Raw genomic sequence first — 18,642 nt, 5'->3', positions numbered from 1 at the left:
ACAGAAGTAGAACATGAGGCTGTTTTCCCTTTAAACAAAATTGTTTGCACCGAACTAATGGCCACTACTCATCTTTGTACACATTCAAGATTAAAATTATAGGTTTGTGGCTCACTTGCAACTAAGCTTTATGGTATGCTAGCAGTGTGTAGCTCGTGATTCTAGGCTAGATTTCTCACAACAGATTAACTGCCTGCCTGTGTATTTCTCGTAATCTCATGGTATAAATTTGTTATGCAAAAATCACGAATAATTCACCTACAGAAAATCTAGCAGTTGTCAGGCATCTTGAGTCTTTTTGCATGTTTGATTTCAAGCAATTATTATAAAGCCTATTTATGCGGATAGCGCTCGGACTGAGTTTTCTTTATAGCTATCTGGGTATTTCTAGGTTTAAAACAGTAGACCTGAGTTGGTAAAGAAAACCGCTGACATTTTTGTCTTGCTTTCTGATCAAAGGGCAAGATCCCTCGCTGGTTAAAGGCAGCTTGGTCTACCATCTCCTGACATCTCAGTATTGGAAAAAAGGAGCTCTGCAGGAAGTTTAACAGTCCTTGAGGTACTTCTCACTAAATTACCCGGGGTTTGACTCTTAGGTAAGATTTTTTTAAAGTATTTGCATTAGTTTTCATTAAAAATCTCCATAGATTACTAATTCAGAATGACAACAAAAGGTGCAACTTAATTGAAATAGGATACATTAAATACTCACACTTTCACTGAGATATTGCACATAGGTGGCCCATTTACATAGCTTTGTAGCTAATAATTTAATGCAGAATTACTAAAAATATGAATACTAGTATGTAAAATAGAAGATATTTTAAATATTCCTTGGGAAGAACTGTATCTTATGGAGTCACTGAAATATCAGACTTCCACTTGCGTATAAGTAAAACTCAAATGTTAACAAACTTTACAAAATTATAAATAAAAAGCCTCACTAGCAAATTCTCGTCTAGACTTTTAAAAATATATCTGGATCACCTACCTATTAGTCATGCACACGCACAAGAAAATAAAGGCTATGAGTACAGTGTGCACACGCTCACAGAGTAAGCAAAACTATTTAGATCTGAACCTCGGTGGTATTTTACTTAACGATATATAATACTGAAAAAAATACTGTCTAACCATCCATCATGTACAATTGCACTGGGCTCTAAAGAGGCACATTCTTTGTACACTGTTGACAAAAGCCCTGAAATCACAAATTTTACAGAGAAAGGTAGGTAAGCATTACACGCACAGACATGAACAAGTAAACAACCAGACAGTATATTTGACACTGCATAGAAAAAACACAGTCCAGGTCAGCACTGAAACAATGCAAAAATTGAACAAAACTGGTATGTTTGCTTTTAAGATTGTGTGTTAATTTCTTTCTTTTTTTTTTTTTTTAATTTCCTTTCATTTTTGCTTTAACCTTTAATTTTAGTCTCAATTATCTAAGTAGCCTGGACTTGTTTTGGTCCTACTGCAACGCCATTACAGTCGAGAATATACTGTAAACAACCTTGAGGTGGTGGTCGCTGAGGTGGGATTTTGTTTGGCTCTGGCTCCTTTAGTGATCCGCTCTGGAAAATACATTTGAAAACAGAAGAGAAAAAAAAAATTAGAGTAGCTTAGCTCCAATTTTCCACTAATTTGTCTCTAGACAAATCTTTCTTTAGAAATCTCTTTATTGGTTGGGGCTGAACATAAACTTTTAATTTATGCCAGAAAACGTTTCTCTAATTTAGTTGCTGTCTGACGTGATATATGAATCCTGAACTAATTCAATGCTGAGCTCCTAAATAAACTGTTTTCCCTTTGCAGCATGTGATCATGACATAAGGAGCGTCTTCTCAAACTTCACCTCCCTGGTGCATGGTCGTTCTCCTTCAGTTGCTAGCACCCTGAATGACTTTTCTGTCTCTCGTTGCTTCTGCTCTCTCTTTTTAGGATGGACCGAATAGAAAATGGACTTCAACAGATACTTTTGTGTAATTTAAGAAATAATTTCTTTTAATTATATTAAAAGAAAAAAAAAAATAAAATTATATTATATTAATTAACTTGTATCTGGAACCACTAGCGCAGCAGGATTTTTTGCTAGTGGTAGTTTCACTTTAATTTGCTGACTGTAAATGGGAAGGGAGATGGACTGCTCTAAGTTAGCTGTTTTGCTAAGAAAAATGAAAGAAGGAAGCAAAACCCACAGACAAATAATAAAAATAATTGAAATTACTTCATGCTACTCCATCTGACATGTTATTAGAAACACATGTAATACTTAACTTTTCAAAACAGGAGATTTATTTGGCAGTATCCTTTTCAAATGTGTAGTTGTCGAGAGGAAAAGATGGGCCTGAACCAAAACCTTGGAGCGGAACGCCCTCTGGGAACGTTAGTATTTGAATCCAGATTTTGTCTTAGGCCCATCTCTAATGTTTTGAAAAGTAAAATATGTTAAATCATTGGACATAATGGCTTGGGGGTTTTTTAAGGATCCAGAAATTCAATTGCCATCTGTCAAGAGGGAAAAAGCCCAGAATGTATTAAGTAGTAAATATAAAATTAGTTAAACATGTTTCTTGCAAAGCTTACTCTTTTTTTTTCCTGGTAGATTTGTATTTGATCTTAGAACTACAGAAATAAATCTTGCTCATAGTGACGTGAATTCCTGCACAGCAATCTAGATGTTACACTTTATAAATGTTACAAGACAACACCACTGTGTTGTATGCAGCTGTTGCAAATTGCTTTGTCTGCTTTAGCTGCATAAATAAGAAGACATAGGACGGGTCCAAAACTCAAGCTATTCAGAGTTACCGACCTTCAGAAGACCAAATGAGGAGCAAAAATGATACATACAAAATGAATGAGGCAAAAATCTGATCCTTATATTAACTGACCAGTTACGTGGCTTTCGGTAAGCGTCACTGTACAGGTGAGGATATGTAGGGAAGAAAAGAATTTCATAAGGAAAAACACAGCCACTGGAAAATCTTTAAGTGCTTTTGTGCGGGTTAAAGTCTTCTCTGCTTTGTTTCTCTCCTTGGTCTAATTTCCTGAACCACATGCAAAGGTTGCCATTCTGTCCTATGCACGTTTCAGTAACGTTCAGTATCTGTGGTATCTGCTCTGCATAATGCACTGGGGCTCACTGAAACAATGCACGCTGACAGCAGCAACTCCTTGGGTACAGGGAAATGAGCCTGGGGTGGAAACCTTGTAAAGTTGCCCCAGAGGAGCCAAATCCTTTCATGTCCTGGTGGCACTGTTCTGATGCTCCTAGCACCCTCCTCTGCATGGCCTCAGGGTGCTTGGGCGCTCTGTGTCACAGCCAGCCCTGGCTCTCCCTTGGGAGTGTGCTGGGACACACAGGGACCCTGTAAGTACTGGGGCTTAAAGACCTCCAAGAGGCTCTTTCTAGAGGACCAGATCGTGCGACTTTCATTACAAAGCATGCCTAATATTTTATAAGGAACATTACCACAAGGACTGTGTGATAGACTGCCCAGCCTTACAAAGGGCCATAAACCATCCTCAGCAGAGGATGACTAGGGAGGGTACAAGTCTTGCTATTTTTCTACTAAAACAAAAGATTATGTAGGCAAAACTAATCTTTTCTTTAGAAACTGAAAACACAGGCTGGCAGTTTAAATTCACATCGACCTTAATGTTAAAACAACATCTGCAGGGCCTCTGCCTCATCCAGGCCTTGGGGCTGAAGCAGATCTGCCATTTGTTCTTGCGCTGAAACAGTCTCCGGTTTTATCACGCACACCACCTGACTGACTTGACATGACAACATCAGTACTTACGCCAATCTGCATATCTCTCCATCTCACAAAGAAATTATTTGATCCTAAATGAAGCTTTCGATAAACCATACAGAAGCTTGCTAATCCTTACCTCTGCTGCTCTGAAAGTTTAGAGCCTTTGTGCATTTTCTGCTGGAGATGTATTTCCCCCTCTCCAGTCACTGACTGCAGCTGTCCTGATTTTACCACCCACACATCCTTTTTTTTCACCAGATATCACCTGGTGCTTCCAAGAACCTCACCCACACTCCAGGCCAATCACATGGTTATATTACTTTTGCTAATTAGCCAACCCACCCAGGCTGACCCAAAAAGACTAATTAGCATCACATTCCTAATTGAGAAGTCTTACTTAGGGTTTTTCAATGGTCTGTAGTAATCCAGACCTTTTCAAGAATCTTTCTTTCAGACAGTCAGAAAACTTGATAACCTGATATTAAAGACAGGCTTTGAACCAGTCTTGTTTGCTGTCCTGAGCCAAGGCCTTTAATAAAATCCAGGCTTCTTCTAAAACACCAGTGGTTGGCAAATTAACTACAGACTGTTACTCTCGCCTCTCCAAGGTGGTGTGCCAATGTAAGAGCTGCTCACTCCTCGTAGGCAACACAATCTCTGTGAACAGAGCTGCTGGACCAGACCTGTCCTGCAGATGTATTCACCCTCTTGGTTTTTATTCTTTTCCTTTGTTGCCCAGCCTAGCAGCTCGCCCTCCTACCGCTTTCTTTTGGCACAAACATGTTCTCCTGCACTGCAGTTCTGATCTGCAAACTCGCCCAACGCTTAGTTCAAGCACTGCAGGAATCAAGGATCAAACCGCAGCACGCATCACGGAAAATGACCCTGAACACATTCTTATTTGGATGCTCAGTGCTAAAGAGCAAAATTAGTAGTAGAGAAGCTAGAAACAGCAGTGTTTAGTATGGTTTAGGATTACCTAAGTGAGGTGTGGTGTCTGCTGTCGTAAGGAGCCCTTTTGGTTTTCATTTTAGGGAACACAACTTTCCTATCACATCCAAATTCCCCACAGAGAAGGGATTGCTGCTCTTGATAGTAACATTATACAGAAATGCTTACAGAATCTCTCCTGTTCAAAGGGGATTTACTGTTTATAGAAATATTCTAAAAAATATATAACTTAACTTGTGGAAACCTCTAAGTCACGTGAATGGCTATACTGTGGTGATTTCTCAACTCCGGGTATAACAATTGATGCTTTGGTTGCACAATGGTGTTTATTGGCTAAGTTAATTATAGCCAGAGCTGAAAACCCACTGCTTGTCCAGAAGACAGATGTCTCCAGATGTCTCTGTAGCACTTCCTTCCTTTCCACACTTACCTGAAACAGCCTCCTTAGAACTGGAGGAAAAAACTGTCCTTCAAATCTTGTTGTATTAGAATTTGATCAGTGCTATTACTTCTTTTTCTACCTCGTACATTTATATAAATGCAGACTGGATTCATATATGCTTGAATTTTGAATAGTCAGAAGAATGTTGAAATGGGTGGGAGGAAAAGCAGCAACTTGGCAGGGAAATAGCCCTTGGGCAAAAGAGATGCTAAACTGAGTCCCAGCAAAAATTGATTTTCATTTGGCTGAGTTTGAAGATTTTTTGAACTATAGTGGGAGCACGTTTAGTTGGTTTTGGGTTTCTTTTGCTTTTCTTTGTAATGCAACGACAGAAGCTTTTCATAGGTATTTCAATATGTGAAGGGAAAGCCATGTTTTTCAGGTCAAGAAGTAGAGGGATCAATTGAGAATTGCCAAAATACGAGCTGAGTTAGATCTCATAAAGGAATAAGAATAAATAGTAACACAGTTAAGTAACAGGAGAATCAAGTAAAAATGTGGTTGCTAAGGAGAGAGGTAATTTAGATAATTTAAGCAAGGTGTCAATAGTAAATGAATGTTTGAAGTGTCATAGATTATGATAAATACAGGAGCAAGGGCAAGATAGCAGGTGGGGTAAAAGCTAAAAAGGAGATGGAGGTAAAAATCCAAGATACTCCTGGGCTGATATTGGTCAGACCAGATATTCTTCATCTCAGAAATCACAACAAGCCGACTCATGGAATACAGAATCCCACACCAGATATCTTTAGCAACTGGAAACGTACAAGATCTTCCTCTGAATGGAAAGGGAAATGACTGCTAAGAGCAGAAAACAAGATAGACACCTGATATTTTCTTGGAAACACTAACAAAACGCTTTTTTTTAATTTTTAAACATCAAAAAGTATTCTAACTTAGATTTTATAGCTTGCTTTCCATTGCTAGATAACTAATTACTTCCTAGAGAATGGTTTCCTTCTTGAATATTTGGACACACAGTCCGAAGAATGAGTACCCTAGCACGGACTCACTGCTGTTCAAAGGCACGCTCCAGTGCTCTCCCTGAGCTACTGAAATGGGGGACATCCCATCACCCATTCCAGCCCTATTCTCTGTTACTCTGCTGAACAAAAATAATCCCACCCCCACAAAGAGATGAGGTTTCTAGAGAAAAAGTAGGATGTTGACTTAACAGGGAAAAAGAATTTCTGAAGTAGCATTGCCTGTAGACACCAGATGGTCCCTTCCCATAGCTGGTCAATAATCCTAAGGATGCAGTCTTATCTTAAAGCAGCTCTCACTTAAAGAAGCCAGATTTCAACTTCTGGTTTTGAACAGTGAACATTAAAAGCCTGCAGTTGCACCGCAGCTTTCAGGCAGCTCTTTCCAGGGAAAAAAATCGCTTCCTATAGACGAGGAAGGGATGGGGACTATGTGATGGGAGAGAGCTCCCCCTGTGTGCTAAAGCAGCTGAGACTACAAGGTGTGTGCGTGCATGATTGTACCAGAGAAAGCGAGCTGAAAGGTAAGGGCAGGCAAGTGAAAGTGGTACAACAGATCTAGAAGACTGTCCAGTTCCTGGAAAGTTAAACTTCCTTATCCCTTTCTCAGTGTACACAGATACCTCTATGTACAAAGTGGATAAGGTACCCCTCGGGGCTTGATAGTGTCAAAATCCCATGCTGTTGTTTGAAGCTGTAAGGAAGGTTTTGACCCTGGAAACCAGGCACGTTGACTCTAGCTGATGCTACACCCCATCTGCTCCTCCAGCCTTAAAAATAAAAAAGAACACTAATTTTTTTTTGCAATTAAATATGGGATGGCAAGTTATCCCTGCATGAACAGGAAGAGATTAAGATCTGCAGAACCTCATCTTGATCCATCACTATTGGATCCATTCAGAATTGAAATTTATGCTTTGAAACAAGGAAGTCTGGAAAAAAAAGATGGTGGAGCCAACTCAAGTCCAGTCTTATAATCCACATTTTACCTTGTATCAGTGTTATAGAACAGCGGAGTGGGAGGAGGCATGGAAGAGACGTAGTGCACTGAGCAAAAGACTTGAACTCTCCCCCAGACAACAGCAAAATTCAGAACTCTGGTACAGGAGCAGAGCATAAGAGCTCTCTGTCAATGGTGGCACGCGCTTCTCTTCTTGCATCTCCTGGTGCAGCACAAGCACAGCCACACACGGGAGGTCCTGGTGGCCCGCTCTGAGCAGCTTCCCAGGGCTCTCCTAGGAGCTGGGATGTATTGGAGAACGATGGAGCAGCCTAGGACCAGCTCATGCCGCTGGCAGATGGAGCACTGACCCACCACCCGCGTCTGCAGTCGTGTGGGAGGGAGGTTGCTGCTTTTTTTCTATGGACAGATCAAGAGTATTTGAAAACGAGCTGCTCTGCTTTTGATTTTTCTGTAATTTCCCTTAGTGTTTATCCTTGTTTAAACATTTTAGTGCATATTTAGCACATGGTCCTTATTCAAAATAAACTGTGGCAAGGGCTGTTGGGGAGAGGGACAGAATCCTTGCAAGTTAAACACGGAGTAAAGCCAAATAGCTTTGCTTAACAGGTTATGATTTAAAGGTCAGAAAAATCAAATAAAAATGTCAAGTGGAGACAGAGAATGATAACAAAAAAGGTAGAGGAGAAACACCCACCACAGTGGGGAAAGGAAAGGAGACTAGGGAAAGGCCTCCAAAAAAAAGACATTTCTATTAGGTTCAGCTTAAATAAACAAAGAGAGTGAAAACAGATTAAGAGTAAGATAAAATTTTAAAAAAAAATCAAAAGCATGTTATATGATAGTAATTATAGCACTAAGACAAACCAGACATCCAACTTAGACACTCCACTGCTATTTGTGGACGTGGCAGCTATTGCCTGCTCCGTAATGATGGCATTACTGTTTGCCTTGTTTTAATTTTACACAGGCTGGTTTTTGCTCTATAATGGAGTGAGGACACTTTCTGAAGTATCCCCAAAAAAGCCTGTGGGACGAGAAAGCTGCTTCTCACAGAGGTCTACTAAGAACATATAGGCTACTCTGTAGTGGTGGGCTCATAACTACTTCAAAATCAGGTGGTTTTTTTGTTCTTGAGGGTAGTCACCATGGAGTTCCAGACTTCTCAACAACAGTGTCTGCTTCTGCCAATACAACTGGATCAGAAGATCATCTGGCAGAAGACAACACAGTTAACAAAAGCATCATTTTGCTGTGTGAGTGAAGACGGAAGGAGAACGCTGTTGTGTGAGGAAGATAAAAAATAAATGGGAACAAGTGTCTATTAACTGGGAATGCTTGTTATGCCTGTCAGTTTTAGCTAACATTTTTTTGCCTTCTGTATTATAACATTATTAGCACTAAGGCTAAAGCACTATATCCTACATCATCCTCCTCATCCTGGTCCTGAAGCTCGATTCTGTCAGGTTGCCTGTGGGGCTTTTTCCTTTGGGGTTTCCTAATGAGTATTTTTGGGAGTAACTCTTCCTCTTACCAAGCTTTGCTCAGCTTGTCTGCAGGGTTCATGTGCTTTTCCAGGAACACCGCTGGTGACAAGCATTCAGTATAAAGTATTCAGAAACTAAAAAAATATCAGGGCTCATCCTGAAAGCCGTTTGTTCATTTGGACCAATTTCTGTTGATGTCAGTAGAGATTTTGACCAAATAATCCTAAACTTTTAATATATGCCTGTTAACAAATTCCCTCTTACAGTCTAAACATCATCAAACCCCTTTAAGAAAGCATTGTAAAGGCACACTTGTTCAGTTGTTAGCACTTTATTTCAGAACAAGCTAAGAAAGATAAGCACTTATTAGTGTTCTGATTTAATCATCCTCGTATGATGGGTACATTCACAGCTAACCACTAAAAGTGTTTATGCAGACATTTATCACTATCAAGCTATTTACCTGCTACTTCTGTTCACCAGTGAGACAAAATAAGCAACAGAATTGAGCAATACATATATATATAGAGAGAGATATATATATATCCCTTAGTAATTACTCCACCTACTGGTACAGGATCTCAATAAGTATTTTTAGATTATCTTAACAACTTTAATGATCAATTTGTTAGTAAAGTCTCTACCTAATATTTGTATGTTGTGTCCCGTTGTTTTCTAATTACTGTCACTATTAAAAATCTTAGGATTTATTTTCCTGCGTGAACTTTGCTTTTAATATATTACAACACCTGAACACCAAGTTCAAATGCTTAAAAATAAATCAAGCTTTGTGTAATGAATTAGTGGCTATTTTAAATATGGGCACCCTTTGTCTGAGTGGTGGTGATCTCTGTCACAGGAAGAACACAGCACCTGCCCTGAATAGGTGGATAGGTGTCTTATTCAGAGAGGGACGAAAGATCCTTGGTGTAGAAAAGAATATACACTATCATTTTATCATTTTATACTTGCAATAAATAAACTTGACTGTTGTAAATTCTGACGGAATGAAGTGTGCCTCAAATGTGGCCTTTTACCAGGATGTGGTGAGCTCAGGGTCCATACATGTTTGTTTTCTTCTGCTTTGCTTAATTCTGTACATCTGTGTTAGGATCTAAAAGGGTAACACCTGTTTTTCATATATTTTCACAAACGTAAAATAACTAAAAGGTTAAAAAAAACCCTTTAATTAAAATAAGTGGATCCTCTTCCAAACACACACAGCTCAACGTTGTGTGAATACACATGCACTCGTATATATGTACACCTTAAGGCAGCGCATAAAAATATATTCCATATTAAACCAATGGCAATAAAAGAAATAAATATGCTAGGTGAAAATTTCGGCTAGAGAGCATTTGGTATTTGCAAAATGCACGCGCAGTCCTTGCTGCCTGTGCCACCGCCGCTGAAGGACGCAGGGGCTGTGACACCGAGCGCGGCACCGCGAGATGTCGCTGTGAGGCAGAGAACCGCGGTCCCGCAACCAGCGGCACACGGGGCAGGTCCCGAGCGGCTTTTGACCTCTCTGCCCTTTGGCAGGTGCTGTGCTCAGCGGGCTGGGTGCAGATACGCCCCAGCAACCTCCTTCGTGGCTGCTTATGAGCTTTGGTGGCAACGTTTTAGACTCTGTCAGTATTTTTAGGGAGGCATCTTGCTGCTTGCTGCCTGACTCATCTTCCTTTAAGTGACGACAAGAACCCAATGAGCATTTTAATAGGAAAAGTCATTTGCTTACTAGGGACTACGACTTAAAAGAACTTCTATGCATGGTACAGAATAACCACTCAGATTTTATCTGATTTAGCTGTTGAAGTGCATGCAAACCCTGAGGTAAACACCGAACAGGAAAAATCTTATTGATTGCTCATGTAGACTACAGAAGGTGCTCAATTAATACCTACACAGATACACAGCTTGTTTCCTGACAAGTCATATTGCTTTGTCTATATACAGTAACCTGATGTAAGAGTTTGAAAAGGTAAAGCAAATTAAAGAGGCGTATAGTAAAACTCTGTCCAGACTTTTCCCAGGGTCTCTGTGCTCCCTTGCCGGGAGCAGAGAGAAAGGCCAATCTCTTCCCTATATTTAGGATCAGATGATATTCCACAAATCTGGGCACATCAGCTTTATGGTCATACGATGTCATTTATCCCCTTAGAGATAAGGTCCACACCTCAAATTTAGTGCAGAGAAGTTTACATCTCCTAATAAGCAGACTAATACTGAATCTGAGACTTCCATATAACTCCCTGATGGGATCCTTCCCAGTTAAGGGTGTCCTCATCCATTTAAGATCAAATCAAGTAACTATATTGTCTGGCCAGCATAAAAGCTTCAGTGATTTGAAACAAATTGCTGCTCATCATAAGTAGTTTGCTTCGAAAAAAAGTAAATCCAGCAGGTGGAACGTAACAGAACTGTGACTAGAGTTTTAGTCAGATCATACGAGTCAGGGAATGAAGAATGAATAAGAGAAAAATAGGAAAAATGGGAATAAATTGAACTAGATCGCTCAATAGCTGAAGATATCTGAGATAGGGCTCCTTGACCCAGTCTCTGCTGAACTCAGTGTAATTGTACCGAACTTCCCTGTGGGTGAAGAGTGGAGGTATTAAAACATTTTAGAAAGGAGTGTAAAGAAATAAAACACTTTGAGTTTTTATATTCTAGTCTCAAAATAATTAAAGTACTGTCGTCTTTACTTCTGCATTGCTTATTGCTTTATTACTGGCGTGCTACTCCTTTGAAATCAAGCAGAAGCAGGACACAGCTGGGAACGCCGTGCTCTGTGTGATGTTACGCTGATCTGGATACTGTGACTCAGGTGCACAAATTTCTGCCTTCCATTGAGGAGAATAAATGCCTTGTTCTTTTGCAGATAACGCAACATGGTGTCACCACAGCTGGACTGAAATATCATTTTCCTAATGTGATTTTCCTTGGCTTCAACTACTAACATGACAGTAATAATTTGCAAATTACGGTAATACTCATGCGCAATGTGATATTCTACACGGAGTTTAGTTCATCAGAGTTCGTATCATGATATGCAGCTTTGACTAAATGTTTTACTATTATTGTTTTATATACAGTATAAAACTGTACTTTATATAAAGTAGCTGATAAGAGCAAAATGGGCAAGCTTTGAATCCTGTAATCAGGACCACTTTCTGTCCCAGTACAGTTCCCTCCTGTCCTGCTGCCAGAGGGATGCAGGAAAATGGAGCCTGGGAGCAGAGGAGAAAAGCAGGAGACGCATTTTGGCCACAGCCAGAGCCAGGCAGTGCGAGGTGCAACACACACTGCAGCCTGCAGCTTGCTCAGCCATCCTTGTCATAGAGCCTGTGTAAGTGCTCATAGATAAATAAATATGTCATATACAAAGTACATATTTTAATAATCTCAATATATCTGATATCTCAGATGACAGACTTAATGGGCACCCCTGAGGTTTCAACACAAGCGACGCAGTTTGAGGTCCCTGCCTTTGGAATTTGCTCCTTCTGGCCCTCTGACAGAGAGCACTTCATTGGCCTTCAGAACATATTGCAGGGCCAAGCCTTTCCATCACGATTTGGCTTCATACCTCCAAACAAAGACTTATTTTGCTAATCTTTATTTGTTTTCAGATGGATAGTTAATTGGAATAGTACTGACCGCTGTGGGCATTTATAAATCGAAGTGTTCTTTTATCTACGATGCACCCGATGCCATAGTAGAGGGTAGATTATTTATAATCATTAAAAACCCATGCAGACAATAAGGGAATCCAAAACATAGCATGTCTATAGCTGTACTACTGACTGTAAACTGTTCATTTAAAAGCAGAAGTAGCAAAACACACAAATTACTCTTTGATGTTTGTATTACTTTGGTTTCTAAGACTGCACATACATGTACACATACTTGATGTGGGATAAATTCTTGGCTTTGCATGATATGTGAGCTGCAGAAATAGGCAGTATCCCCCTGCCTCATAACTGAATGGGCTGTACTTCTCAGGATTAGGAAATAATTTCTCAGATTAGAAAAGGCAAAGACCGTTCCAAGATGAAAGGGACAGCTTGTTTGAACAGGCTGATTTTATTCTAAGGAAAACAACATAGCTAAAAAATAACTACACATGAGGAGATGTCTGGTTTAAATACTATAGATCTGTTTCACGATTTTCCCTTAAAGCTGGGAAGATGAATGGGTATCTTCTGGGGAAATTCAGATCCCCTTTGTCTGCTCTAAACTGGTGGATAATACAAGGCAAATTTTAAGGAAGCAGAGTCTGATTAACTGAGAGAAAAACTAACAAATATTGCAAATATTCTGAAGGGATATCTCTGATTTTAGTCAACTGCAATCCATAATATAAGGATAAGATAAGGAAAAGAAGATTAATGTTGAATGACATCCTGTTGCCATTAGCAAAGGCTGAATTCTTCAGTAACCTAAACTAAGCAGAAATTTAACACAAGTTCAGCAGCTAGGCAGCAAATACAATCCTTGGATTCACCCAAAGCTTTTTTTGTTGAAGATGAAACAAACCTTTTCATGGACATGACGAGTGACAGCAGTGACTGAGGAATTTAGGAACTTTCTTAAAATGTTCCTTGTGTCTATTTTTGTTCTGGACTTAACACAGTTGGTTTTCTTTGGAAATGAGGAAAAACTTCATTTACATACAACAGGTAACCACTTTCTTTGAATGACACCAGTAACCATAAACATTTCTCCTCCCTTGTCTTCTTTAAAATCCACAGAAGCGTCCCTACCCAAGACCTTACATGTTTTTTTCCCCAAATATGAAATATCAAATGCTCCAAATGACTGTGAATCTATTAATGTTACAATAATGGCTATTATTGGTTTAAACTTTTATTTATATTGACTTGTATGCTCTGGGCAACTCTAAATTTGACTCCTTGCTTCACTTTATGGCTGATTCCCTAGTCCTAAAAGAAACTGCATTATGGCATAAGGTGATTTATTGTTTTCCTGTCCTTCTCTTTCTTTTTCAATGCTCTTTACAATGGACTTAAATCGTGCTGGATGGAAACTTCTCCATTGTATGTGGTTCTGTGGTTGAAACAGTTTTGTGCTTAGTTTCAAGTGGCTGTAATATAAATAGAAGCCATGCCACTTTTTTATGTGGGATGGTGTATTTTTATAACTTAAAGCATGATAATATATTTGAGGAACAAATTAGTCACTCTGCCCCAAGAACTAGTCTGCCTGAGGTATGCCACAAAATTGTTTTCAAATTGTTTACCTGGTGTGGAGCCTACAGAGAGCAAAAATAGCTTCTTGATTTAGGTTTGGTAATTCCTGTATTACAGTTTGGCTTACTGTGTGCTTAACTGCCTGCCACTGAGCTGTGCTGGTACAGGGCAGTAACGCAGTCGCGAGGGTTTATGTCAGAATGGGTTGTCGTGGCTTACTCCTTCAGGGTATTAACAGAAGTACTTGCAAGTTGTAGCTGATCATGCTGCTCTGGATCAGACCTGCTGCCTAGCTATGAGGACATAAAAGATGTTATTTAGTATTTAGGAAGCACTTTTCAAAGAATTGTGGAATGTTTTGGGTTAGAAAAGACCATTTAAAGATCATCTGACCCCTCCTGCACGGTGGGGACATCTTTCACTAGAGCAGGTTGCCCAAAGCCCCATCCAACCTGGTCTTGAACATTTCCAGTGACGGGGCATCCACTGCTTCTCTGGACAACCTGTGCCAGTGTCTTACCACTCTCACTGTAAAGAATTTGTTTCTTATATCCAATTTAAATCTGCCCTTTTTCAGTTTAAAACCATTACCCTTTGTCCTGTCGCTACAGGCCTTGGCAGAAAATCTTTCTCCATCTTGCTTATAAGCTCCTTTCAAGTACTGAAAGGCCGCAATAACGCTCCTGGAGCGTTCTCTTCTCCAGGCTGAACAACCCCAACTCTCAGCCTTTCTTCATAGCAGAGGAGTTCCAACCCCTTGACCATTTTGGAGGCCTCCTCTGGACCTGCTCTAACAGGTCCATGTCCGTCTTGTCCTGAGGACCCCAGAAATGGATGCAGTACTCCAGGTAAGGTCTCACAGCGCTGAGTAGAGGGCGAGAGGCGCCTCTCTCATAACTGCTGTCCATGCTTCTTCTGATGTAGCCCAGGATATGGTTGGCTTTCTGGGCTGCAAGTGCACATTGCTGCTTCATAGCCAACGTTCCATCCACCAGTACCCCCAAGTCCTCTCTGCAGGGCTGCTCTCCATCCATTCATTACACAGCCTGTACTGATATTTGGGGACTGCCGTGACCCAAGTGCAGGACCCTGCCACCCAGGTCCCTCTAGATGACATCCCTTCCCTCTGGCTTACTGCCTGCACCATCCAGCTCGGTGTCATCTACAAACTTGCTGAGGGTGCACTCAATACCCCTATGTCATTAAGGAAGATATTAAATAGTATTGGTCTCTGTACAAACCCTTGAGGGACACCGCTGGTTTCCATTTGGATGCTGAGCTGTTGACTGTAACTCTGAATGTGGCCAGCTGGCCAATTCCTTATCCATCTCATAACCCACCCCTCAAATCCATCTCTCTCCAATTTAGAGGCAAAACTTGTATGTTCTCAGAACCTTTTACAAAAACACCACACTCTCAAAAGTTATTTCAAGGACTAATAAAAGCAACTTCACATTTTGTAAGCATGGAGTGGAAACACAACGGTGATTTCCAAAGCCTGAAAGCCAGCTGGTAGCAAGACCAGGGCAGAATTCTGCATCCTCACACCTCAACTATCAGGCCATGTAAGATAAAGTAAGAGAAATGCATCCATTTGCAACCTTTGACACAAGTTTTCTCGTATGCTAAACATGTTTCAGGAGTTTTCTAGATTTGAAGGGTATTTTTGTGAACTGCAGCACATAAAAAAAGATTACTGTGTAATGAATTTCACACAAGAACAAGAACTATTGTATTCCTTCTGACATCCTCAGGGCAAAGATTGTGACAGTTCTTCTTATTTCCATGATCTTTTATACAGATGTAACAGCAAGAAAACAGTGCAAAGCCTGGTCATTCACTGAATCCACAGTTACCGGTTTACTGATAGAACCACACCAACACTGTATCTGGATATTACCATCTCATTTAAATATGACGACCCTATAAAATATGTTGATAAGTTCTTGAATCCTTGTGGTTCAGAGCACGTCTGCATAGCTTTCCAGCCAAATTCTTTGAGGAAAATTTTCAGCTTACAGTGCTAGCAGAAGATGCTGTAATTTAAAACCCAAAGTGTCCTACCTGAGGCTGCTGAGTGGCAGTGGGTCTCTGAGGAGATGGTATAGGAGTTTTGGACAACATTTGGTTCATTTTGCTTACGACTAGTTCAGTTATATGTTGTCTGTCTTCAGTCTGATGCTCCCCAATCAGAGGCATTGCACAGTCCATGACCTGTAAAATGAAACAACCCATCAGCTATGGACATGGCACCAAAGCGACCTTATTCCCCATTTGTGCAGAGCGTGGACTCATCTGGTTACTTAATTGCTTTTAACCAACGTCAAACAAGATCTGCAGAAATGGTGTTTTATCAGAAAAGGAAGCAGCCCGAGTGCAGGCTACGGGTCAGCAGAGGAAGAGAAGAGCAATTTTACAGCGTCATCCCTGTCCAACCTCCCAGTCATACGCAGGGGCATCCGCTCGCTGGGGAACGCGACTCCTGTGGAAGCACACGGCAGATACGGAAAATGAGGTTTCTTACGCTATCCCGTGGTCTGTCCAAATCCTGAAGTAATTGTCTGCGCTTCTGTCAAGGCCACATTTCTGAAGGCTTTTCTCTCTTACGTGTTTTTGTGGCTCATACCATGTTCAGCAGCTGAGGCAGAACATGGAAATGCAAACTAAAACTTCAGCTCCCTAGCTATTGGCTGGATTTCTGCTAGGGAAGGCTGGACCCTTGTTGATTACTGAAAAATTTTAAGTAAGACCTTGTTATTATTGGTAACCTTTTTGAAATGTAGCGTGGCTGCCACGCAGCTGATGCAAAAAAGAATTTCTACAAAGAAAGCAGGATATATGAAAGGCAACTAAAAATGGGCACATTTCCATTCCAAATGTGGCAGCTTAACAGTGTTCAGCAATTATTTAATTCAGCTATTCAGATGGATAAAACTAACACCGAGTCCAGTTCATTTCAGTGGGTTATAAGTATTTCTATTCCTATGTAATATCTACTTTTGGCACATCCGTGCTTGTTTCAGGGGAAATAAAAGCGTAACGTAATAATCCCAGCTGTTATTCACAATGGCACTGGACATTCTTATTTCAACACCAAAAGGATGTCATTCACTTTGGAGAAACTGCGATCCTTTTTCACTGTGCACCAAGGCAATTCAGAAAAAGGCGACGGCGTGAAAATGTCACCTGGTGTTTCTCCAGGCATGGATCACAGGTGAATGGGGCCTCCAATACAAACAAGAATATTAATAACTATTAAGAGACTGTCAGGGATAAGGCTACATCAGCAGCAATATACGGCATGGATGTCATTATATCTGATATAACAGGGGATGTTTTAGTACTTCCAAAAGTGTACCTTTTGGGATCTCTTTGGCTTCTGAGGTCCCTTCTCTACTGCAGGGAAATGGAACAAGACTGAAAAGGTTCAAGAGAGTCAGAAGAGTGCTGAGAGACTGCTGCTGGCACAGCCAAGTGCGTGCTGATGGTCACAGAAGCACCTTCAACTGCTCTCACCTCGGTCCAGACTGTAGCCAAAGGACTAGAAAGAGCTCTGCGATCGGGAGGCAGCGCTGCTTGGGCCAGAGGTTTATTCCCATCTCCTCCGGTGGGCGTTCTGCTGGAAGGGGTTGCCCTGAGCCCTTTTGGCCAGTTACCCAGCTTGTGCAGCTGAAGGGAAGATACTGAAGTTCTGTGGTAAGACCTGATTCTGTAAATATTTTCAAGGTGGAAGAGTTTCCTTATTGGCAGCGGTGACAGAGGGAACAGATTGAAGAGCATGAAGCCACTGTGTCTGCACCGCGTGGATCCCTCCTGATGTGGAAGGGATATAGTGGGGACAACAAAACCCTTCTCAAACCATCACCCTACACCAATGCTTCATCTCCTTTATCAACCAAGAGCAAGTTTTACCTCCCTATTAGATATCCAAGTGCTTCCAGGAATTAGACACACAAAGTGGGTGTTTCAAGAGACATTTGGATTTAAAGAACGTGTGTTCATTATAACATGGGAATGTAATCCTTCATCTTGCACAGCAGTCGGGAATGAGCTGCACCATCAATAATATTACCTGGCTGTGAGGGCTTTCAAAATATGATACGTGCTATAGAAATGCTTACTGAGGCTGACAAAGACTACTTTGTTCTCATTATGAGCTTAGTTTGAAGTCCAAAAGCATTTACATTATTCTTCTGTTTGTTCCAAGAGACACCAGCATTGTGTGTTGGCAACCAAAGTGTTGGCAATGCTTGTGCTGGGATTTTCAGATCTAGGGTAGCTAAACTTCCTCACAGCTAAAGCAATTTAAAAGAACCCCACAGTAAACACACACACAATGACTGAAGTCCAGAGGAAATGTTTTCTTAGAAATGAATGCTTTTCCACTCTTGGGCCACATCAACAATATTGAAGAAATGCTTAATAATTACACAGAAAGTTTCTAGAAAATTTACCATACTTTTTAAAATACATATGTTTAGGTGGCACAGAAACAACGTTTTTAATTAATTGAGAGAAAGCTATTGAGCCATTATGAGTTGCTATTTCTAAATGGGTAAAATGTAGTCTTGCTGGCTGTGTGGCTCTTGAAATACAAAATGTTTGTGGATTTACTTTACCATTAATGTTGGCTGAATAACTGCTATTTCTTAAAACTGCTGTGATGCTTAAAGACCCACTTCACTTTATCACAAGCTGCTTCTTGCAGAAGTAATCTGCATAACGCCTGGAGGGAGGAGACAACCATTTATGCCAGATACTTTGGCCAGGACTTTATTCAACTGGATGTTAGAAGTTTTGATGTCAGCGTGAAGGACATGAATGTTTGTCTGTCTGCTGCA

General features: G+C 40.6%; 1 protein-coding gene across 1 annotated transcript in view; it reads right to left on the bottom strand.

The window, feature by feature from the left end:
* The window catches only part of LOC104547124 (synapsin-2-like), a 115,885-nt gene that overhangs the window by 4,980 nt on the left and 92,263 nt on the right, over window positions 1-18,642 (bottom strand). The window contains exons 10-11 of the mRNA XM_010192703.1: window positions 15,866-16,015; window positions 1,517-1,577 (exon numbers count right to left, since the gene is read on the bottom strand). Coding sequence (XP_010191005.1) covers window positions 1,517-1,577; window positions 15,866-16,015 — 211 coding nt within the window. The remainder of the gene's footprint in view (window positions 1-1,516; window positions 1,578-15,865; window positions 16,016-18,642) is intronic.

Source organism: Mesitornis unicolor, unplaced genomic scaffold (assembly GCF_000695765.1).
Source record: "Mesitornis unicolor isolate BGI_N332 unplaced genomic scaffold, ASM69576v1 scaffold179, whole genome shotgun sequence".
Lineage (NCBI taxonomy): Eukaryota > Metazoa > Chordata > Aves > Mesitornithiformes > Mesitornithidae > Mesitornis > Mesitornis unicolor.
Note: the sequence above shows the minus strand (reverse complement) of the source record. Positions and strands in the feature narration are given on the sequence as shown.